Source organism: Pelophylax lessonae (genome assembly GCF_965119305.1).
Source record: "Pelophylax lessonae genome assembly, chromosome: 8".
Lineage (NCBI taxonomy): Eukaryota > Metazoa > Chordata > Amphibia > Anura > Ranidae > Pelophylax > Pelophylax lessonae.
This window is the reverse complement of record NC_138775.1, coordinates 89,392,112-89,416,919: the sequence shown is the minus strand read 5'-3', so window position 1 is coordinate 89,416,919 and position 24,808 is coordinate 89,392,112. Positions and strand designations below refer to the sequence as shown.

Sequence of the window (24,808 nt, the reverse complement as noted above, 5' to 3'; positions counted from 1 at the left end):
AGCACTGCAACTGATTCCTTTTCTTCTGGTAGACTCTGCCCCCTTTTGTGAATTTTTGGAATGTGCTGTACCACAGTGGCAGGTTCCAAAAATAAATTTATTTTCATGTAAGGCCATTCCATCATTTGGAAGGCAATGTTTCAGCCTCGTTGAACGGAGCGGTTAGCAGCAAGGTGTACAATACTGCTGGCTTGTGGTCCAGCAGGCATGGTCAGGGACATTACATTTGTTTTCCAGTGCACTGGGTAACTGCTGGCAGCTGAGAAGGATGCCGGACAGGGTTCAGTGCTGGAGCTTGTTCGACACCATGCCTCTAAAAAGCTGGTGGTGATTCTGCCACATCTGTCTGCTCCACCCCTCCTCTTCTTCTGTCTCTATGGCCTCTTCTGCTGAATTGTCCTCTGAACCAGCAGTGCTCCTTAAGTGTTCATGGGGCTACGCCAGCAGTCAGGCTAAAAGATGCCATGCAGTGCTTTAGTTGGTCTGTCTAGGGGACGGGAGCCACACTGGGGCAGATATTTTGTCACCTCCTGCAGGGGCAGGCTCAGAGGTAGTTGACGCCATGGCAGCTTGAGCCAGGAGTGGTTGTGTGTGACCATGACACTAACCTTCTCTCCGCCCTCTGACAGGGACACTTGACACATGTTCCAATGCCTGGCACATGTTCTGAATTTGGTGGTGTAGCATTTCTTGAACAGGTATCCAAGCTTACAAGATCTTCTGAGACAGGATGGAAAAGTCCAATTTCTGACATTCCCACCAGGTGGAACTCAACATTGGCAATGCAGCAGGGGCTGCACATGCAGCAGAGGGCCATCAATGAGTACCAGTGTGAGTATGGCACAAGGACAGGCTCAGGGAGCTTGGTTTCTTTTTGCCACGCAAGTGTCTGCTGACAAAGGATGCATGCACTGTCCTGTCACCATTTTAGGAGGCCACAAGGATGATGAGCTGCGACAATGCATGCACCAGTAACACTATTCCTCTAATCTTCCTGCTGGAGCACATACTTTGTGGAATCATGGACAGGGCACTTGAGGCAGAACAGCGGGAGGAAGAGGAGGACTTCCTTTCCTCACAAGGCCCCCTTTATGCAGATGCCATCCCTGCTGGGCCGCAGAACACACAGGAGGAAGAGGAGGAGGATTGTGGCAGCAAAGATGAAGAGGATAACATACAGCAGTCTTCAAGGGATGGTTTTCATTCCCCAGAAAGCCCAGGAGTTGTATGTGACTGGGGAGAGATAGTTCATGACAATGTCATCCTTAGTGACCCAGAGGACTCAGAATCCCATGCCTCCTCAAACGTACGCTGCATGGGCTTTCTTATTCTGCAAAGCCAGCAAAGGACCCAAGGATTCGTGGTATCAAGTAGAGGGATCATTAATGGTTGGCAACCCTTCTTGATCCACGTTACAAGTGTAAAGCTGCAGAGCTCATCCTACCTTCGCAGAGGGAGCAGAGGCTGAAACATCTTGAGGACACCTTGAAGAAAATTTTGTGTAACATCTTTCCAGACACTGGGAAGTTACCATTTCCTAGACAACGTGTTTCTGAAGCTTTGTTTCAGTCAAAGGAAGAAGGGTGGAAAAAGCAGCCGGCTGACCGGTGCCTTTAAACAATTCTTTAGTCCTCAGCGCCCAGGGCTGTTGATTAAAGCAACCATCGGCAGTGTCTGCCTCATATGGTGCAGGTTTATCTAGGGGCAGAAGCAGACATGGAGACCTTTCCAGCTGAGCATCCACTGGGTTACTGGGTCATGAGGATGGACCACTGGTCACAACTTGCTCAATATGCAATTCGAGTTACTGGCCTGTAGGAGTCCAGTGTGCTTTCCTAACAAACATTCAATGCTGCTGGAAGTTTTATGATGGATAAAAGAGTGCGTCTGTCCACAGACTCCGTTGGCCAGCTGACATTTATCAAAATGAATCAGTCCTGGATCAAAAGCAGCTATCAAACCCCTGATGCTGATGTAACTGGCTAAATTTGCTCTGGATCTGGGATCCCTTAAAGACTGCCTGTGCTGCCTATCCTATTCCTGAATCTTAATTATGCTAGCTTCCCACATTTTTTTTTGTTTAGAGCACCACCAACACCCAGGGCCCAATTTTTCTGCACCTGTTAGACAGGTGCATGTAATTTCAATTTTATTTCCTATTTTGTACACCAGGGCCCATTTCTGCACCCAGCAAGAGTAACTGTGAGGGGTTACAGTGTTCAGGCACCACCAACACCAAATGTTTAATTTATCTTCATCTGTTTGACTGGTGCATGTAATTTCAATTTTTTTTTCTAATTTTTTACAGCAAGAGTAACTGTGAGGGGTTACAGAGTTTAGGAGCCACCAACACCTAAGGCCCAATTTTTCTGCACCTGTTTGACAGGTGCATGTAATTTCAATTTTTTTTCTATTTTTTTACAACAGGGCCCGTTCATGCACCCAGCAAGAGTAAGTGTGAGGGGTTATAGTGTTTAGGAGCCACCAACACCTAAGGCCCAATTTTTCTGCACCTGTTTGACAGGTGCATGTAATTTCATATTTTTTTCAAATTTTTAACAGCAGGGCATGTTCCAGCACCCAGCAAGAGTAAGTGTGAGGGGTTGCAGTGTTTAGGAGCCACCAACACCTAAGGCCCAATTTTTCTGCACCTGTTTGACAGGTGCATGTAATTTCAATTTTTTTTTTGAATTTTTAACAGCAGGGCATGTTCCAGCACCCAGCAAGTGTAACTGTGGGGGGTTACAGTGTTCAGGCACCACCAACACCCAAGACCCAATTTTTCTGCACCTGTTTGACAGGTATATGTAATTTCAATTTTTTTTCAAATTTTTAACAGCAGGCTTCATTCCTGCACCCAGTAAGAGTAACCATGAGGGGTTACAGTGTTCAGGCACCACTGGGGATGGGTGAACGCTTTGAGTCAAGCATAAGTTGGCCTCAACATCGTCCATTCAGGTACTCGCCTAACACCTGAACTTTCTCAGGACTTAGCGGGATGTTCCCCCACCGAGCGCACAGTCCATAGGTTGTTAAGGCTTCCCTGCTGAGAGCTTAATTTAAAAAAAAATAATTGTGAAAAAAAAATGTAAACTAAAAAAATGTGGGTAAAAACAGCTTGGGGGGATCCTTTGAGTCTGGTATGGCTTTAAAGGGGAACCCCATGACAGAATTAAGAAAAAAAGCAGCATGGGGTCCCCCCCTCTAAATCTATAGCAGGCCATTTGGGTCTGGTATAGATTTGAAGGGGAACTCCACGCCAAAAAAAAAAAAACAGTGTGGGGTCTCCACCAAAATCCATACCAGACCCTTATCCGAGTAGCCAGGCCAGGAAAGGGGGGGGGGACGTGCGTGCCCCCCTCCCTCCTAAACCATAGCAGGCCACTTGCCCTCAATATGGGGAGGGTGCTTCGAGGTGCCCCCCCAAAGCACTTTATCCCCATGTTGATGGGGACAAGGACCTCTTACCAACAACCCTGGGCTGTGGATGTCGAGGGCTGCAGGGGGAGGGCTTATCGAAATCTGGAAGATCTCGCCCCCCATGGGAATGGGTATCGGGCACATCGTACCCCTACCCATTCAACCCAAAACAGTGTCAAAAAGTAAGAAACACAGGAAACAGTTTTTGACAAGTACTTTATTAAAAAATAAAAAATAGTGTCCCTCAAAGTAAATCCATCATCAATCACGCCACCCGCTGGACCCGAAAAATAGAAAAAACGCTTCCACCTCTTAGGAGGCATCCCGACGTCTGCCCGATCCACGCTTTAACAGTTCTTATATAGGAAAGGAGTGGGGTCACCCAGCATTACAGCATTGCTGTCTCTGTCATTATCTTCAAATTTCTGGGAGTGTTGGATGCTTGAGCCCCCTACTGCAGCATCCTTCCTTCCTCTGACCCCAATGTAACTTCAGGACTCAGCAGTATATATGTATACAATTTTGGGGCAATTTTTAGGCATTTTGCCAGGCCCCCCCAACGAAACCTCAAGGCACCCTGGTTGAAAAAGGCTGTTCTATCCTGTGGCTTTTAGACTAAAGGATTGCACTGCCTGTAGATAATATAAATAGCAGAAATCAGGTTACAATCAATTAATGCCACTACAGTATTAATCTGAAGTTACTCTCACTGTACTAGTTGCTTGTCAGATAAAGCATTTGTTTTAGGTCCAAATCTAGCCAAACCCTTTTTAGATGCAGAGCAAAAGGCTGAAATAAAAGACTTTGTCAGCAGAGCATTTAACAACAATTTCCCATCAGGAAAATATGCATTTTCTATATATTTTTGTCATGTTATTTTACTGTAAAAGTCTCCATTGTGTAGACACCCAAAAGCCCTAGTTGCCACCAGGGCCTTTTTACTGCATGGGCACGCTGGGAAGTTGCCCAAGGGCCCCACTTGCCCGGGGGGCCCCACCTGTCCAGCAACCCAGCCCCAGCCAAGCATTAGTCCGGACGGCCCAGGGCTGGTCACCGGAATGCCTCCATTACTTACTAACACAGGAGAGCGGAGCAGGAGGCACTGAGGCAGAATTGGAGAGAGAGAAACAGCAGCACTGAACAGACAGAGGGAGCTGCCAGAGTTAACTTTCTAAGTTAACAATCAGGTGATTGGTTTCTAGGACCCCCTAGCAACCAATCACCTACGGTTAACTTGCGGTTAACTTGGAAAGTTAACTCCGGCAGCTTGCGCTGTCTGTTCAGGGCTGCAGTTTAGTTCTGCCTTAGTGCCTCCTGCTCCCTGCTCCACTCTTCTGTGTCTCCCGCCCTTCATGCAGCATGCCCAAATAAGGTAGGAAGGGGTAGAGCTGGGAGGAGCTGTGTAATGTAAAGGGGTCCATAGGGGGGTTGTGTAATGTAAAGGGGTCCACGGGGGGGCTGTGTAATGTAAAGGGGTCCATGGGGGGCTTTGTAAAGTAAAGGGGTCCATGGGGGGCTGTGTAATGTAAAGGGGTCCATGGGGGGCTGTGTAATATAAAGGGGTTCACAGGGGGGCTGTGCAATGTACAGGGGTTCATGGGGGGCTGTGTAATGTAAAGGGGTCTGTGGGGGTCTGCGTAATGTAAAGGGGTTAATGGGGGACTGTGTAATTAAAGGGTCCATGGGGGGCTGTGTAATGTAGAGGGGTCCATGGGGGGCTGTGTAATGTAAAGGGGTCCATGGAGGGCTGTGTAATTTAAAAGGGTCCATGGGGGCTGTGTAATGTAAAGAGGTCCATGGGAGAGTCTGTGTAATGTAAAGGGGTCCAGAGGTGTGGAGTGGGGAGCTGTGTAATGTAAAGGGGTCCACGGGAGAGGCTGTGTAATGTAAAGGGATCCAGAGGTGTGGGGTGGGGAGCTGTGTAATGTAAAGGGGTCCATGGGGGGCTGTGTAATGTAAAGTGGTCCATGGGGGGCTGTGTAATGTAAAGGGGTCCATGGGAGAGGCTGTGTAATGTAAAGGGGTTCAGAGGTCTGGGGTTGGGAGCTGTGTAATGTAAAGGGGTCCACAGTGGGGAGGGGGGCTGTGTAATAAAAAATTAGCTTTGCAGCACAATGGGGCAGCAGCATGTGAACTGGCTTCCACTCATGTGTATAGGAAATGACATCCTGAAGACCAATGACTTCAAGCCAATTATAAAAGGATTCTCTACAAAGAAATATGGCAAATGTAATAAATAATTCATAGTGCTTTCGTACTGTGCCATTTCTCTCTGTAATTTCTTGTTTTTCAAGCTCGTGTTATATTGTCCAAATGTTGTGTTAATGTTTTGTGACAGATCTTAGATACCCCCGGTGGGCACATCCGCCAGACCTGTGTCTCCTGTCCTCCAAACGCACCCACAGCCTGCCGATTAGCCATACCCAGCCCGTAACCCCTTAATCACGAGACAATCCACACAGGTGTTGAGGGTTAAACATGCAGAGCTTAAACTGTTTATTAAATTCCAAGACATACAGTTTTACACACAGTTAGGCTCCTTTCACACACTTCGTCCGTTGGACGGAGTCCGTTTTTCTCAGCGGGGGATCGAGCTGCCGATCCCCCGCTGAGCAGCAGGAGGACAGCTGTGTCTCCGCGCTGTGTGCGGAGACACAGCTGACAGTTCCCCATGCATCTCTATGGGGGAAATCGGATGTCAACGGACCGTCAGTCCGTTCTCACCCGATCCCATCTGATCCGATCCGCTGGACGGATGGAAAATAGGGTTTCCATCCGTCCAGATTTGACGGATCGGATCGGGTCGGATGTCAGCGGACATGTCTCCGCTGACATCCGATGCCCCATAGGAATGCATGGGGGGACCGTTCAGATCCGCCAAAAAAACAGACAGGCGGATCTGAACAGTCCGCCTGTGTGAAAGGGGCCTTAGGGACAATCCCCTTAGCCTTGCCAAAGAGGGGAAGGGGACAAGGAACAACCAATGGGAACTGAACGTTTGTACATTGAAACAGGCTACAGATAACCTAATGAGATTATGGTAAACAGGCAGTCTCTCAATACACACCCCCTGCGGAGAGATGTCTCCAGTCCAGACCGTCGTCTATGTGTCATGAATCAACACAATTAGACACAGCAACAAGAGGGGGGGGGATGGGGGAAGAAGGGCTGTAGCCCTTAACTCAATACCAGCATGTACCCAGGTCTCCAGTCTCTTCGGGCCCATAGTCTGTCAGTAGGAGGCACATGCACAGTCCCTTCCAAAACACACAGTGACAGTGGGTTCTGTCACATGTTTAAACACTGATTTTGTTGCAGGTACCAATAAATATCGCCTTATCGATAATTTGCATTTTATTCCCATGGGTGATTGTGTAGGCAGGACCCCAGCATTATAGACCTGCATTATAGACCTGCATTGCCCGGAGGTCTATAATGCTCTTAAGATGGCACTGGATGCCACCATTTTTAATGTAATATCAGCAGCCACTGAAGACTCAAGCCGTCAGTGATGTGATCAGTGACGGCTGGTGCATTGTGGGCGCAGGGGCGCCTCCCCCCCATCCATGCGTCTGGCCCCTTAATCTACATGCAGTGCGCTGGACGCATTCATTCCGATGGGTTTTTTTTTTTTGAAGCACGTGATTAGAGCCAGAGGCACTGCGCCCTGAGCCCACCCAGTTGTGTGACAATAGCAAATGAATATTCACTATTGCCACACTGTTTCTCCTCCCAGCCATTTAGAAAGCGGATCTTGAGACCCGTTTCCCGATTGGCCGAAAGGAGAGGCCATGCTTTTGACCAAGGAGGAGGGAAGAGACGCAGGGGAATTCGCCGCCGGAGATGAAGCTGATGGGAGGCTTCTAATGGGGCCAGGCAGGATTCCACCAATTCCTGAGAGTGTTCCAGGGCAGATATCCAGAAGTCAATGCAAGTAACTTATTGTGAGACCTGTTCTAATTCTCATGTCAGCGCTCTTTAATGTGAGTGAGTCGGCGATGGGGGGGGGGGGGGGGTTGTTGGTTGTATGGTGTGCGAACTGGTGTGGTTTGGGGGGGGGGTATGGTGTGGTCCATCTCCCGCCCCCCCAGCTCATGGAGCACCAGCCGCCACTGGGCGGGATACTTCATAGTAGTTAGCTTTGCTCCTCCTCTGGCTGATAAATAAAAGGTTATGTAGAGAGGTGATGGGAGGGGAGGAGGAGCTGTGTCAGCACTGAGAGTTAATAGGTACTCCCACAAAAGGCTAGGGCTAGGATGTTCAAAGTAGAAGGGGGCTGTGCTTGGAATTTACTCTTTCTGCAGTAGTCAAATTCAGAGCCTAATTTCAAGTCAATAATAACATTGTGTATGTAAAGATATAATGCTACTACAAGTTAGCATTTACAATACTTGGTTTGTCTGAGTTTTTACCGGCATTATTTAAGTTGGTCTCAGGGTCTCTTTAAAGGGATAGTTCACCTTTACAACAAAACTGCCTATGCAGATAAGGGGAGTCTGTAGATAAAGGCAAAGTGTGCAGCTCTGACTAAAGTTCAATAAAGCCCTTGCTATAGGAGTAGGCTATTTACAGTGGGTACGGAAAGTATTCAGACCCCCTTAAATTTTTCACTCTTTGTTATATTGCAGCCATTTGCTAAAATCATTTAAGTTCATTCTTCTTCCTCATGAATGTACACATAGCACCCCATACTGACAGAAAAACACAGAATTGTTGACATTGTTGCAGATTTATTAAAAAAGAAAAACTGAAATATCACATGGTCCTAAGTATTCAGACCCTTTGCTCAGTATTTAGTAGAAGCCCCCTTTTGATCTAATACAGCCAGGAGTCTTTTTGGGAAAGATGCAACAAGTCTTTCACACCTGGATTTGGGGATCCTCTGCCATTCCTCCTTGCAGATCCTCTCCAGTTCTGTCAGGTTGGATGGTAAACGTTGGTGGACAGCCATTTTTAGGTCTCTCCAGAGATGCTCAATTGGGTTTAAGTCAAGGCTCTGGCTGGGCCATTCAAGAACAGTCACGGAGTTGTTGTGAAGCCACTCCTTCGTTATTTTAGCTGTGTGCTTAGGGTCATTGTCTTGTTGGAAGGTAAACCTTCAGCCCAGTCTGAGGTCCAGAGCACTCTGGAGAAGGTTTTTGTCCAGGATATCCCTGTACTTGGCCGCATTCATCTTTCCCTCAATTGCAACCAGTCGTCCTGTCCCTGCAGCTGAAAAACACCCCCACAGCATGATGCTGCCACCACCATGCTTCACTGTTGGGACTGTATTGGACAGGTGATGAGCAGTGCCTGGTTTTCTCCACACATACCGCTTAGAATTAAGGCCAAAAAGTTCTATTTTGGTCTTATCAGACCAGAGAATCTTATTTCTCACCATCTTGGAGTCCTTCAGGTGTTTTTTTAGCAAACTCCATGCGGGCTTTCATGTGTCTTACACTGAGGAGAGGCTTCCGTCGGGCCACTCTGCGATAACGCCCCGACTGGTGGAGGGCTGCAGTGATGGTTGACTTTCTACAACTTTCTCCCATCTCCTGACTGCATCTCTGGAGCTCAGCCACAGTGATCTTTGGGTTCTTCTTTACCTCTCTCACCAAGGCTCTTCTCCCCCGATAGCTCAGTTTGGCCGGACGGCCAGCACTAGGAAGGGTTCTGGTCGTCCCAAACGTCTTCCATTTGAGGATTATGGAGGCCACTGTGCTCTTAGGAACCTTAAGTGCAGCAGAAATCTTTTTGTAACCTTGGCCAGATCTGTGCCTTGCCACAATTCTGTCTCTGAGCTCTTCAGGCAGTTCCTTTGACCTCATGATTCTCATTTGCTCTGACATGCATTGTGATCTGGAAGGTCTTATATAGACAGGTGTGTGGCTTTCCTAATCAAGTCCAATCAGTATAATCAAACACAGCTGGACTCAAATGAAGGTGTAGAACCATCTCAAGGATGATCAGAAGAAATGGAAAGCACCTGAGTTAAATATATGAGTGTCACAGCAAAGGGTCTGAATACTTACGACCATGTGATATTTCAGTTTTTCTTTTTTAATAAATCTGCAACAATGTCAACAATTCTGTGTTTTTCTGTCAGTATGGGGTGCTATGTGTACATTCATGAGGAAGAAGAATGAACCTAAATGATTTTAGCAAATGGCTGCAATATAACAAAGAGTGAAAAATTTAAGGGGGTCTGAATACTTTCCGTACCCACTGTACATACATTATGAAGCCTGACTGGAATACTCCCAGTACATTGGTAAGTGAGGCCTAGACATCCCTGCTGACCTCCACCATCATGGTGCTGATCTCAAATGCTGAGCTCAGAGCTATTGAATCAGAGAAGGAGCTCACTGCTGTGATGGTGGAGGTGAGCAGTGGGGACTAGGTCTCACTTATGTCCTGGGAGTACTTAGCAACATCCTGGAAGTATTCCAGGCAGGCTTTGGGAGGTATGTAAATGGCCTACATCTATATTAAGGGGATTATTCATCTTTAGTCAGAGCTGCACAGTTTGTTTAATCTACAAACATCCCTTACCTACATAGATGGTTTTTGTAAAGGTGGACTATCCTTTTAAGTTGACAAATGCTCATCAGCGCTCTAGATGCCTTGGAGCTGCCTCTATATATCACAGAAAAAATGATTCTGCTTCTGTCAGGGAACCTTTTCTATTTGGCTTCAAACTAAGCTGAATGTCTCTACTTGAGAGTACAAAATCACTTTAATGTTGCATATATATAAATGTTTTTTTTTTATGCTGCCTTTAGATTTCCTATTTCTTGGTCAATGCCACGTATGTTATTTATTTTTTAACTTGTATTTCTTCACTAATATCATCTGAATTCCTGTATCTCTCCATGCTCCTTCCTCTTCTTTCTTATTGTCATCTTATATTACTGCTGCCTTCAGTGTCTGACAGTCGGACCCCCCTGGCCTGTATATCATGTCACTGCTCACTGTGAAGTCCTTTCATCACCCTGCATAACATGTCATTGTGGTCAGTATAAATGTTATATTCATCTTATATAACACAACTATTGCTCAGAATATCAGACAGAAATCAGGTCTGTAACATGTCGGAAATAATGCCAATGTGCTTGTTTCCATTTCCTCTGTGGAAACTTACAACGTTGTATCAACACCTGGTTCTGTGATGCTGACAGCCTGTCTGCAACCTGTCACCTCGAACTAGCAAGGAGAAATCTCGAACTACAGAAAATTCCTGCATAGAAATATGTAAGTACTCTAAATAAAAATGTGCAACCAAGACCATAAATTGGTACATAGTTGTGGATGTCAAAATGTAGCTACATCTACAAATGTGGGGCCATGATAATAGATCACACATATTTAGATGTGTTTACACACAAATACTGAATGTAGATATCATTATTCACAAACAATAAATAATCTATACAGTATATTCAGGTGCTGAATCCGAACTACTTGATCTGAATGGTAAAAACCAATCTAATCTAATAAGCAAGGGGTTGTCAAACAAATGGCACAGGGGGCTGGGAACTGCCCTGGGAAAAATACCAGAGCCTTATGTAGCACCCTCCCAGGTAGGTGCTAGGCAAAGCATATGTGTGACCCTATCAGGAGGGTCTGATCTGTTAGTTAGCATGTCACATGCTTCCAGGTGTGACCTGTTGAGTCTGGGGAGTCTCCCCACTGTATCCTATGAGTGACCTTGTTGGACAGTGGAGGAAACCTAGCCAATAGCACATCAGGGTTTATGACTGTCCCAGTGGGTGGGCATTGCTGCAATGCATCCTGGGATTGGGAATAAATCCGGAGGGGGGCATGTGATAGGGTGTCTTTTGGCAGGAGCAAAGTCCCAGGAGGAGGTGGATGGCTGTCTCTCCTCCTGCTGATGTGAGAAAGGTGGTCCAGGCAGTCGGCCTAGGGACCAGGGGTTGAGCTGTGCTGCAGAATGATCCAGTGTGCTGACCAAGTGGAGCTGCTGGACAGAATACTTCTGGAAAAACAGTATCGTGGGTACTCAAGAATCTGCTCAGGGGTCTGCCTAAGAGAGGGGACCACTCCAGAGGGGTCAAGGGGATCCAGAAGTCAGCTAACCCAGAGTGATACAGTAAAGGGGGTGCCAAGTTGTTTAGCTCTGAAGATAAGGGAGTAAAGGGGGTGCCAGGAAGGGCCCTGAAGTTGCTCAGCAGTGCAGTCTACTATAAAGGACAACTACCTCTGGAAAGGAGCGCCTTAAGAAGCTAAAGGGACTCTTTCACAGTTAAAGGCAAAGTAAATTAAGCGGCCTAGCCTTGACTAGCTCAAACAGCGTTAGCCAGCATCAGTCAGCGTTAACCAGCGTCAATCTGCATTTTCTATATCGTCCCAGCCTATTGTGCATAGTTCAGTTTGATTGGAGTATCCCACTCATCCCTACTCCTATCCAAGTTCCTAATAAAACCTAAAAACCAAAGAAACTGGACTGGTCCTTGTCTGAGGTAAAAACACTTGGAAACATGTCAGAAAGTTCTACTGTTGCTAATGGTAACCCAGGGGAACTCTTCATCAGCAGCTCCCTTGGAAGTAGTGCTACACTTATAAATGGGTGTAAAGGGGAACCCAATGCTAAAAAGCCAAAAAAACCAGCATGGGGTCAACTTTAAATTCCATACCAGACCGAAGGGGGTTTTAGGGGTAATCCCATGCAAAAAAAGCCAGGGTTCCCCTCAAAAATCCATACCAGACTTTGTTCCAAGCATGCAGCCTGGCAGACCATGAAAGGGGCAAACAAGCTTGTGCCCACTCAAAGAATACCAGACCACATGCCCTCAAGATGGGGGTGGTACCTTGCAAGTTGGAACTTTCCTGGCAAAGCACCTTGTTCTTATGTTGATTATGAAAAGGGTCTCTTCCCCACAACTCTGGCTCAGTGGTTGTGGGGATCTGCGTTCGGGGGGTTGGGGGGGGTTTACTGAAATCTGGAAGCCTTTTTTTAGCAGTAAGGTGGACCCAAGAAATAATCCCATCTTATGTGAATGAAGAAGGGGTACATAGAACCCCTACTTACCCACAACAAAAAATAGAAAAATATATGAACACACACAATATTCATAAAGTCCTCTATTCATAGAAAAAGCCCCATTTTGTAAATCCATTGCTTATCACATCATTCAACAAAGCAGATCCACATCAAACACAATGAAAGGTGCCCAACAAGAAAAAAAATCCTACTGACCAATGGACACATCAGATCCTGCCAATGTCTTCTGTCTTTTGGCAACTCCCATAACCCCGTTGTAGAAGTAAACAAAGGGGTGAGGTCATTGCAATGTCACTGCCAAAAAATGGCCAAGTGGCATCACGCCAACCCTGCTACTTTGTTTACATGGCTGGGGATTTCTAGCCAGCAAATTAATGAGAACGGGTGACATCACTGTTACCTATGGATGTGCCGAGTGAAAGTACCCACTGCTTCCTTAGCAACCATTGACAATGAGAAAGCTGTCATGTATAGTGGTGGCATTTTTTTTTACTAATATACTGTACATTACATTTGACTCCTGCCTAATGAGAAAAAGTTAGATGTTTGGATGAATGCCCGATCCGCCAAAGTTCAGTCTGAACTTGTGTTTGGATTTTACTTTGAGATCATCACCACTAAAAAGAAGGATCAATGACCGATTAAAAGACACACATCTTGCTGGACCCAAAGCAGCATGGTTTTACTGAGGGCAGATCCTGTCAGACTAATCTCACTGAATTATTTGACTTTATTGCAAAGGTTTTGATCCAGGGTGGGGCTGTAGCCACAGCCTTGATTTCATCAATACATTTGGTACAGTTCCACATAATGATCTTATAAGAAGTTGTACAAACTAGGCTGTAACCCTTGGTTGGTTCAACGATATGCCGTTGGCTTAGAGATACTGTATATATATCTGAGTGTGGTTGTAAGTGGAGTTTATTTGGAATGGAGACCAGGTGCCAGTGATTTAACACAAGGCTCTGTACTAGTTCCTGCTCTATTTTATCTGTTTGTAATTTATATAACTAAAGGTTTGGTGGGCAGATTATGTATGTTTGCTGATGATACAAAGGTCTGCAATATAATTGATATTCCTGGAGGTGTATGTAACATGGAACATGATTTGCCATGGCTTGAGGATTGATCAAAGCCATGGAAACTGCAGATCAATGTTTCTAAATGTAAAATAATGCACCTAGGGAAAATGAATTCCTTGATAGAGTACAATTTTGGTGGTACAATTTTGGCCAGAACTACAGGGAAAAAAGATTTGGGGGTGCGTCCAGAGATGGGCAACAAAAATGGTGAAATATCTGGTGGGTAAAACATATCAGGAGAGACTTTAAGTTATTATTTTCCCCCTTCAAGCTATTTTTTACCACTTGATAGGAAAGTTTGTTTTAATTTTTAGAAGAGCCAGTTCCCTGTGCAAATGTTTTAACGAAAGACAGAGAACATAAATGGGAGTGTTAAAATGAATTGTATTAAAAGCATTACATGAGTTTATTAACATGGGCAACACGTTTAAAAGGCTAAAAACAAAGCCTTTGTGAGCTACATTTATTGCCATAAAAGCAAGATGTAATTGGAAAGGCGTATATGAACATAAGGTTAAAATAACATTTTATCTTTCAAGAGTGCAAAAAAAAAAGATAGCAGCAAGTGCTGCAAAAAGGAAATCATGTTGGCAAAAAATCAAAATGAAATGTGGGTTGCTAAAAAGAGTTAGACTAAATAAAAAAAAAAAAAAATGAAGAGACAAAGTCTGAGCATGACAAAACTCATACACGGAGACAGTACAGTGTTGTATTGATACTGACATAATGGAAAATCCACCACAGTGTCTTAAAACAGACATAAATTTGCCAGCTGGGAGGGAAACCTTTTCTATCATTTTCAATTATGCATATTATGGCAGACATACCCATCAGCCTGTTCTTATCCACTGATGACAGATACTGTATATGCTCACTGTCATTGTCCAGTTGACACCATTTTTTCTGACACTTCAACTGGACCAGCATCTTCTTACTTTGGCCATTGGGCAGCAACTGATCATAAAACACCTGCATATGTTTGCTGAACTTTTATTATCCCAGGCACCCAGCTTGACTGACACGTGCACTGGCACTGCACATGCTCAGCAAAATATTTGCTGGGAAAGGCGTGAAGTTTTTTTGGCAGAGACATACAAAGTGTCGTCTGTCATATATCCTCAATTTCCTAGCATTTTTTTTTTTTTTAACTTCATTCCACATTACCTTTAATATGGCTGATATCTGATTAGAAAACAAACTGACCAAGTTTTCATCCTTGAGTACTTACAGAGCCGAGTGCAGTTATTTCTATTTATTAATCTACATCATCTAAGAAGCTATGATCAATTCTTCATACTCTAAATGCTCTAATAAGCTTAAAGTGGAATTCCCGAGGGTTCTGTCCTTGGACCATGATTTTTTAAATTATTTATAATTGATTTAGTGCTTGAGATTTAAATCATTATTTCTTTGTTAATATCAATTTTGGGAAACACAGTCATGTCTAATTTGTGTCCTCCAGAGTACATTATAAATCAACTTTGGAATCATGTTCCGAAACATTTCCAGCAATGCGGAACTGTAGTATAATGGAAACGTATACAAAGCAGAAAGTTTGCAAACGTAATTTCATGTAAAGCCATGTTTTTTTTTTTTTGTTTTTTTCTAATGCATGAGTTGCTTATAGGGTAATGAACTAATTAAAGCAGTATTAAACCAAAAAGCAAGCATTTATTTTATTGCAGCTTACCAATTCTTATATGTGATGGCTGCATTTGAATTGTTTTTTTTTTTCCGGCTTTCTTTACTTTATTTTATCTGGCCTAATGCACATGGACATTTGCATGCATAAAATATGCATAGCATAAAATTACTGACATTTTTTCTGTGCCTGTGGTAGTGCAGGTTAGGGGTAGAACAGGCCATAGAAGTGATTGGCTGTATGCCCCTGTATTCATGTAAAGGCCTCTGTGCATTGCTGATTACCAGAGCATACTCATATAATGTATTTCCCAAACACAAAACTTCCATATTCAGGAAATATGTGGTATGCACATGGGTGGGTAAACACTGATGCACAAAAACATTGGCATGCCTGTAAATGTCTGGGTTTAGGAGGCCTTGTTTCAACAGTAAGTAAGGAAGAGTTAGAACCTCTGTCGGTTTTTGTGTTTATGTTGCTGTCTGTGTCCAGGAATATTTGGGTCCTTTCACATGGGCGGTCCACTTGGCGGATGCCTCTTTGCTCAGCGGGGGATCGCTTACTGATCCCCGCTGAGTAGGTGGATAACATAGGTCTGTCTCCACTCACTGTGCAGAGCGGAGACAGACAGAGTCCTGCTCTCTCCATTGGGGAAATTGGGTGAAAATGGACCGCCTGTCCGTTTGCACCCAATCTTATCCGATCCGATCATGGGCTGCATCAACATTATGGTTTTTATCATATTAAATAATTGCCTCTGCATTTGATTATTGCTGGTTTTAGTAATACCTTAAGACTAAAGCTGTGAAGGGCAGGCGCAAACCAGCACAGAGCCCACTCCCGCTCCTGTAGCAGATGATGTAAGTCTGAAAAGGAGGGTCGAACACCAGCGCTGGTATCATCCACAATAAACTTTATTGGAGACTGCTCAGACAGAGCATGGTTATGCTATGGTATTGTGTCTGAATTGTCTCCAATAATGTATCCTGTAGACAATCCTTTCCGACTGCCATATAATTGTATTAGTCCTATAATAATGATAAGCAGATGTCTATATGTCCATGACCTTAGTTTGAAAATCCTAGTTGCCTGGCTACCTGGTTGACCCTCTGGCCTTGGTTGTTTTTTATCTTCTCGCCTAGAACAAGTAAACCAATCCATTAATTCAGAATATTAGCTCTTACTCTTCTTGTTCTGGGTTAGGTACTCAAAATTTTGAGGCCAGTAGGTCAACGCTACAGTAAGGAAAAAGGATAATGGGTCATTGAGTTTCAATAAAAGAGTTTTAGTAAAAGAGTTTTGGTATACTGATGTTCCAGAGTGTGGTGATCAGAGGGGTTTTTGTGACCTTGCCAACTGCTCTAAACTCTAAGCCAGTGATGGCAAACCTTGGCACCCCAGATGTTTTGGAACTACATTTCCCATGATGCGCATCTACACTACAGTGCATGAGCCTCATGGGAAATGTAGTTTGAAAACATCAGGGGTGCCAAGATTCGCCATCACTGCTCTAAGCTATACCAGCATATCCTCTGGCAGAAAAATATAGACACTTTTATGCTCTTAAGCCAGTGGTTGTCAACTTATGAGCTAAAGGGAGCCTCAAATGTGGCCCCTGACATCACCAAAAAGCTGCATGTACAATGGGTATAGCAAAGAATCATTCCTCTTTAAAATAATCATGTTGTTGCTTTGCAGCCTGAAATAAAGACAGGCACATTTATTGTTTTATCCAGCTGTATTTACTCAGTGCAACTCATAACATTCAAGTGAAAGATAATACACCAACGTGTCACAAAAAAAATAAATAAAACAAATTCAAAAACAGACCCACTGAGTTGTAAAAAGGATCACCCCCTTGTGTCAGTATTTTGTTGAACCACCTTTTGCTTTAATTAAAGCCTTTAGTCTGTTGGGATATGTCTCTAACTTTGCACATCTAGACTTTGCAATATTTACCCACTCTTCTTTGCAGAACTGCTCAAGTTCAGTTTAAGTTTGTGGTGACCGTTTGTGGACTGCAGTTCTCAAGTAATTCCACAGATTTTCAACAGGGTTTATGTCTAGGTTCTTACTATGCCATGCAAGGACATTCACCTTTTCTCCTTCAACCACTGTGAAGTTATTTTTGCTTTGGGTCATTGTCATGTGGGAAGGTAAACCTTCTTCCTATTGACAACTTTCTGGCAGAGGGCAGCAGATTTTTCTCAAGAATTTGATAGGATTTTGCCCCATCCATTTTTTCTTCCATCTTGACAAGTGCTCCATTCCCTGCTGCAGAGAAACATCCACATAACATGATAGTACCACCTCCATGTTTTACTGTAGGAATGGTGTTATTTTGATAGTGAGCTGTATTGGATTTCTGCCAGACATATTGTTTGGTGTTGAGGGCAAATAATTAATAATTTGGTCTCATCTGACAGTAACACTTTTTCCATGTGGTCTCAGAATCTTTAAGGTGGAGTTTGAAAACTCAGTTGTGACTGCATGTGGCCTTATTCTTGAGGAGTGGTGTTTTTTCTGGAAACCCTCCCATCCAAGCAACATTTGTGAAGAATTTGTGATATTGTTGTCACATGCACACAATGACTACTCTTTCTCATAAATTACTGAAACTGACTCAGAGTTAATGTAGGCCTCTTGGCAGCCTCTCTAAACTGTTTCCTCCTGGCTCTTTCATCCAGTTTGGAGCGACGTCCTGATCCAGGGAGGGTCTGCGTTATACCAAATACCTTCTACTTCTTAATAATTTACTTCACTGTGCTTCTAAGGCATGATAAAGCCTTTGACATTTTTTTGTATCTATCTCCTGACTTGTGCCTGTCCACAACTTTATCCCGGAGATCTTCTGACAGTGACTTGCCATCCAGATTGTTTGCGTCAGTTGCACTACCAGGGACTGAAATTCTCCAGAAAAGCTCTTTTCATGCTGAGCTAATCAAAATGACCATGGCTGATCACAGTTGAAAGTCAAATGGGGCTGTGTGCCATTGAGAAGGTGATTAGCTACGCCTGATTGAGTTTACAAATCATTTTTAGGAGAGGGGGAGTGAACCTTTTTACAACTCAGCAATTCTGTTTTTTTATTTTTTTTATTTTTGTTGGTGTTATATCTTTCACTTGAGTAAATACAGCTGGATAAAACAAAAAGGGTGTCTGTCTTTATTTCAGGCATCAAAGCAACAAAATGTGATTATTTTAAAGGGGAGTAATTCTTTTCTATACCCACTGTAATGTTTAAAATACAGTAAATAATGCTTGAGGGGACTGTCAGAAACTTCAGACTTATTAAAGTAAATGAGAGTCACTGAGTGTGACATGCCAAATGTTTGGCTTGGAATATGCTGCAGAAGACAATACGAAACTGGGAGCATGGTACATGAGGCTAGTAGAGATCAATGCTATTACACCTAATCAATGTTCCCACTACAGACTGCTTACGTCTGAGGGCAACACATCATATACCAAAGGACTTGATGTGGCCTTCGGGCCGCAGGTTGGGCACCAGGACTATAAACAATCTCCTGGTACCCCCATCTAATGAAAATATGCTTTGTTTGCTGCTATACACTATTGGGTGCTATGCAGCCAACTTACAAGGTGAGTACGCTTTGACTCCCTTATTGTTGTCAATCTACCAACAGTGTGCCCTCTTCTTTGTACTCTACAGAACTGATGAAACTGCAGGACGGTATCCGAAATGCTGCCCCACAGCGACAAAATATAAAAAAAAAAACCCTTATCTTTTTGTTTCTTTAATTGTGCTTCACCAAAAATGCACCATGTTTGCCAATGTGTAGGGGTACCAACAACAATGAATGACACGCCTGCATGTTTGTCTGCTTGTCAGGAACACATGCAATTTTTTGTGTATTCCCTGACACAGAGTAATGTAAACCAAGCCTTAGACAGACTGGGGGGCGCCAGCCTAAAAATACTTTCAAGGGCGCCCTGACTGGAAAAAGATGGAGAAACATTAGCATAGAGGAACCCATCTCTCCATTTTCCTCCTGAAGCCGCTGAATGCCTGTGGGTGGAAGAGGAGGAGAAGCGGGGGGGAGCATGAAGTGATCGGTTCCATTTATATGCAGATACCCCCAGAGCTCCTCCTATGCAACTTCTTTCTGCTGCCCCCCCCCCCAGTGTGCTCTGTGTTTTTTCCTGCCCCCCCCCCCTTGTCCCCACAGCAAGGTTCCCCCCTCCCCTCTCCCACTGGCTGCTGCAGGGGATCTGTCAGGATGAAGCCTTTTCTGAACGGAGAGTCAGTGATCTATACCAATCACTGACCCTGTCTATTCATAACTGAAACATAGTAAGCTGCTTCAGTATGTGAATGAATGGGATTGACTTTAAAATGTGATGCTTGCATCAGCAGTTTTAGTACTTGATATTGCTACATCTTTGCTTTATTGCTGGGCATTGCTATCGGTGCATTAGTGGCCACTACTGCTACATTATATGTTATCTGATTTGTAGGAATTTTACTGGGTACTAGTACATAATGCACAGCATGGGGTTCTGCCCAATTAGGATTACTAAATCTGTGAGCCCTATTGTTTCTACTGTCTCAAATGCATTTTTTTTTCTTACTATATCAATAAAACCTTAAGTAAAAAAGAATGTGTGTGCATAAATTATAGTTTGGCAAAGCATAAGAAGTGTGTTGGTAGCCTTTGTAATTAATTTAGATGGTTCCATTCCATTCCACTAGGAAAGAGGGAGGTGAGTAATGGGTCATACGCACTATACAATTGTCTTTAGATTTTTTCCTTTAGATTTACCAAATACATATAATAGGAGGTCAGACCTAAACACTTTAAATTTGTATGAAATATGGCAGGCCCTTGCACTACTTAGTAAAGGTAAATCTAAAGGAAATCTAACAACAAAAGTTGTATAGTGTGTATCCAGCTTAAGTCACTCCCCTGGTTAAATCAGCGGTGTGTGTTTAATCTGATCTCTTCTGAAATAATGGCATGTGATAAATAGAATACAACAGTCCAATATAGTATACAGAAGAATATGTTATATACATGGGACATAATAAAAAAAAAAAAAATATATATATATATATATATATATATATATATATATATATTTTTTTTTTTTTTTTTTTATTATGTCCCATGCATATATATATATATTTAACTCCTACAGCAAGGAACCACAGTGTACAGCCATATCAGCCTTTCTCAACAAGGGTTCAATGGAACCTTAGGGTTCTTCCAGAGGTTGCTAGAGATTCCTTGAGCAATGAGCAATTTTATCCTCTCAGATAAGTAACTGCTGCCACCAATTTTATTTATCTGTAAGGAGGTATTGTGTCCTACCACTACAAGTGAAAGAAACATTGTTCCCAGTGTCCATCACGCGAATGTGCATTGACCTGTAAACATAGTCATTATTAGCAGGGGTTCCCTGAGACCAGAAAGTTATTTAAAGGGTTCCTGCATAATAAAAATGTTGAGAAAAGCTGTTCTATATAGTAATTCCAAAGCTTTTGCAGTATATGAATACAAATAAATAGTCCAGAAGTTTTATTGCATGCACATAAAACAAAGCTTTGAGTACGCACATCAAGGCGTAGGCATACTTATAAATAATATTGATAAAGCAACTCCCTATAACAGTTGTGTTGGTTTTTACATTTGCAATAAAACTTTGTTAAAATAAAGACTCTCCTGAGGTGCTGGTTCTCATTACCTAGATACATACAATGGTACCATTTGTTTGGTGCACAGAGCACATATTAGTGACTTTTTTAGATTAAGGTGTATAGTGTAAAGTAGACTATTGTATTTCCCAGTGGGGAGAATTAACCCCATGTTTGTATCCGTGTAACACCAGAAAAAAAAAATTAAGGTGTCAGAAAATGCATAGATGATAAAAGAAAACCTCCCAGAGGTTCTAATCCTTTCTGATTTCTATTAACACTAATTTACAATATTTGGTCATCATAGAAACAAGAAAAAAAGGTGCAAGAAGTGTGGATCCAACAGTAAACCTTGACCAATAATGTTGTATGCAGTTTTGGTGCAAATACATTTTTTAAACCAATAAAATAAGTCTTTAAGTCTTTAGTGATCAATTTGAAATGCTCCTGAATGTGAATTTTCAAGTTGAACATTTTGGTGCTAAAGATTAACAGACAAATGGAAACCTCTGAAATTTAGTCATAGAAAATTCTTCAGCTTGATTCATTTTTTCATAACCAAAGCTAATTGGATTCCTGTCCAGGCTCCCTATTTGCTCCAGCCTAAAGCAACTTGCATGAAAAAAAAAATGGCAAAAGACAGGAAGAAACTCTATTTTCTAGAGTACATGAAAAATGCTGTACTGCCTGAAAATACAATGTTATAGCAAATACTGTATATTAATAAATTCATGGCTTAACATAAAACGTTGATCCCATTTTTTCCATAAAATGTAATGATCTCCTGCACTTACCATGATATATACTTTCATGTGATGTATGCAGGAGGGATATAAAACATGAATAAGGAAATCATATTTGCAGTTCCCATTTAGCAGCACTAATACAGTTATGTAATAGAAAAATATTTTTTTACAGAGTTAATGCACAGAATAGACATTTTTCAGAAGGCAAGGTTTAGTGCATAACAGTATTTCTCCTCAATGTTATTCCATTCCTGCTTGTAATGTGTTCGCACAGGAGTGACTGCATTCTTTTTCTTGAGTGCACTGCTTATTTGCTATTGCTGTTCACAAACTGGTATTGGCTGCATCTTTCATCTTGGAAGGAAAATACCATAGCCCAGATTTGGTGATTCATAAGTCTATCCTCTTGTCTTTACTGTATAGAAAACTTCTCTGTCTTTACTGTATAGAAACATACTCCTAGAGTAATAGATCTCCCCTGGATGCCTTAATGTGGCTCTCCCTTGGCTCACTGTATCAAATCACAGAGACAATCAACATCTGTGCCAACCATTCGAGCCTACTGTAATGAGTATTCCTCTTTTGCTGCTTAGCTAGATTTATCATTAGGGTATGATAGGGAATTCTATTTTGGATGGCAAAAGGTGGTGTGTCTACAGGCTTCAGTGATGGAAATCCATCCTTGGGTGAGACAATCACTTCCAGTGGACAGCGTGCTTCTGGTGAAGCTCATTCAAGGAGAAGTACCCTGCTGAATTATCAGATAATTGTGATGCCGGTTGAACATCATGAAACACCAAAGCAGCTGTGGAGGAAGCACCTGGTGACTCAAGCAAATCTTCATTTTCTTCAATCAGTTCCTCAGTTACTGGTAAGTCTAATGAGCATTCATCATGATTTTCTTCATTGTCCATCATTTCCTCAACAAGTATTGGCCACTGCAAGTTTCTTTGTGGTGAATCCAGCTCAAATGACTTATTGTGGAAGCCAAAACCTGCCATAGATAACGGGGCACATAGGTAGTCAGCATGAAAAAGTGGCATGTCTTCAGTTGGCGACGACAAAGGCACATGAGGTGTACCTGTTTGAAAACATGGGGGGTCAACATGGTCATGTGTAAGACAGTTAGGGCCGAAGTACCCCCTGTTGGAGAAACTTGATCCACAATGTATGCTCTTTGCAGTTTCATGTGTGAGATCAAATAAAGATTTTGGATGATGTTCCTCCTTATTCCAGTTAACAGCCACAGGAGAAATATCAGGAGGGCATGGGTCCGGAGAAAATGAGGAGAATGGGAAAGGAGAGGACAACCATTTCTGTAGAGACAGGATAAGAACAGATTTTTATAATAGCTGAATGAAATAATATATGTTCATTTGCAATCTTTGCTGCTTGCTAGATCAGGGGTCACCAAACTATAGCCCACTGGCCACATCTGACCCGCTACAGTAATATAACTGGCCCACAGCACCCCCAGTTGCTTAGCAGTGGATGTGCCTGTCTCAAAATTATAATACACATCCATTGTCATTGCCAAACCTGCCCCTCCCTCAGGATGTATTCTCCCCTCTCTCTGGTTGCTTGCTAGGAATTCCAACCTGAAAGGTATGATTGGTACTTTGCTGGGCACTCGTGGATGTAAGGGGGGAATTTCATGGGCACTCAAGGATGTAAGAGGAGACTCTGCTGGGCACTCCTGGATGTAAGGGGGGACTCTGTTGGGCATTCCTGGAGGTAAGGAGGGAATCTGCTAAGCACTCCTGAATGCAAAGGGGAGCTTAATATTTATAACACTGTTTTTTTTTTTGGCCTGCGAATGTATGTAAAATAAGTGATGTGGCCTAATACTGAAAAATTTGGAGACCCCTAACTAGATTATGCATTTATATATTAGAATTTCACAATTATGGAGCTTACCAAAGCAAGCCATGATGCACCATAAAAGATAAATGAGTATGTTAGCACTTCATAAAATAACCTTACAAAGTTCTTCAAGTATAACTGCCTGATTCAACCTGTGCACTCTACCATAGCTGTTGGTGAAGGGGTCTGTAATACTATTCATGGGTTTAAAATAGGAGTCAAGTGTGCAAGCTTAGTGCGCGTACTTGAAGATATTTTGCTGAAATGTGGTTCCATGTAAAACAATAGTTAAATTGTCCACGCATAGATGTTTAAATGAAAACAGGTAGTCAAATGAAAATATGCACCACAGCATAGAAATAAAAGTAGTCAAATGAAAATATGCACCAGAGCCAATTGTTATTTCTCCTGACATTGACTAGAGGCTGTTTCTGCTGGAGCCCATAGACCTTTGTTCTTTTAGCAAACATGAGTGAGGAAGACTCATATAACTAGAATAGGTGATAGGAGAAATATTGTGGCATCCTTTTTTCACAGAACATTGAAAAGTTAGAAATGGCTGACAGGTTCACTTTATTATGATACTTTGTGAACTCATAGGGGAAATCAGCACACTTTAACAGTTTAGTATAGTTAAACTGGACACTGCTCTGTGATTGGTTGCTGGTAATTACTGCATGCTATCTCTGTTTGCACCATGTTATTCTGGTTTTGGTAAAAATTTAGCTCATCATTCAAATTCCTAATGAAAGAAAAATTATTGTACTGCCCACAGCAGTTTGTTAGATTACAGTTTTCTGGCTTCGACCATAGCGTCCAGAACTCAAAACTATTTTTTTTTTTTATGTTTTTCAGAGTGTAACTGTTGGATGTTGAAGCACAAGGTATCTGCAAAATGTGCTGAGTGAAGATAAGACTTAGATAGGGATCTGGCGTCACTTTGCTGGAGGTTGGTAGAACCCAGACTGATGTTTGAAAACCCTAAACATAGCGTTGAACCCCACTGAAGTTTGTGTGAGGTGAACCTTATTTTGTTCTGCCCATTTTTAACCACTTGCCTACCGGGCACTTTCACCCCCTTCCTGCCCAGGCCAATTTTCAGCTTTCAACGCTCTCACGCTTTGAATGACAATACACTGTACCCATGTGAAATTTGTATCATTTTTTTCACACGAATAGAGCTTTCTTTTGGTGGTATTTAATCACCTCTGGTTTTTTTATTTCTTACAAAAAAAAAGAAAAGAGACTGAAAATTTTGAAAAAAAATAAAGTTTTTCTTATTTTCTGCGAGTAAATTTTGAAAATAAATTCATTTTTCTCCTTCACTGATGTGCGCTGATGAGGCGGCACTGATAGGCTGCACTGATGGGCACTGATGAGGTGGCACTTATGGGCACT

The 24,808-nt window shown here is 42.8% G+C and overlaps 1 protein-coding gene across 1 annotated transcript in view; it reads right to left on the bottom strand.

The window, feature by feature from the left end:
* Positions 1-21,895: 21,895 nt before the first annotated feature.
* IL2RB (interleukin 2 receptor subunit beta) overlaps positions 21,896-24,808 on the bottom strand; it is a 53,797-nt gene continuing 50,884 nt past the window's right edge. The window contains exon 11 of the mRNA XM_082265212.1: positions 21,896-22,863. Within this exon, the coding sequence (XP_082121338.1) occupies positions 22,243-22,863 (621 nt within the window). The 3' untranslated portion in view covers positions 21,896-22,242. The remainder of the gene's footprint in view (positions 22,864-24,808) is intronic.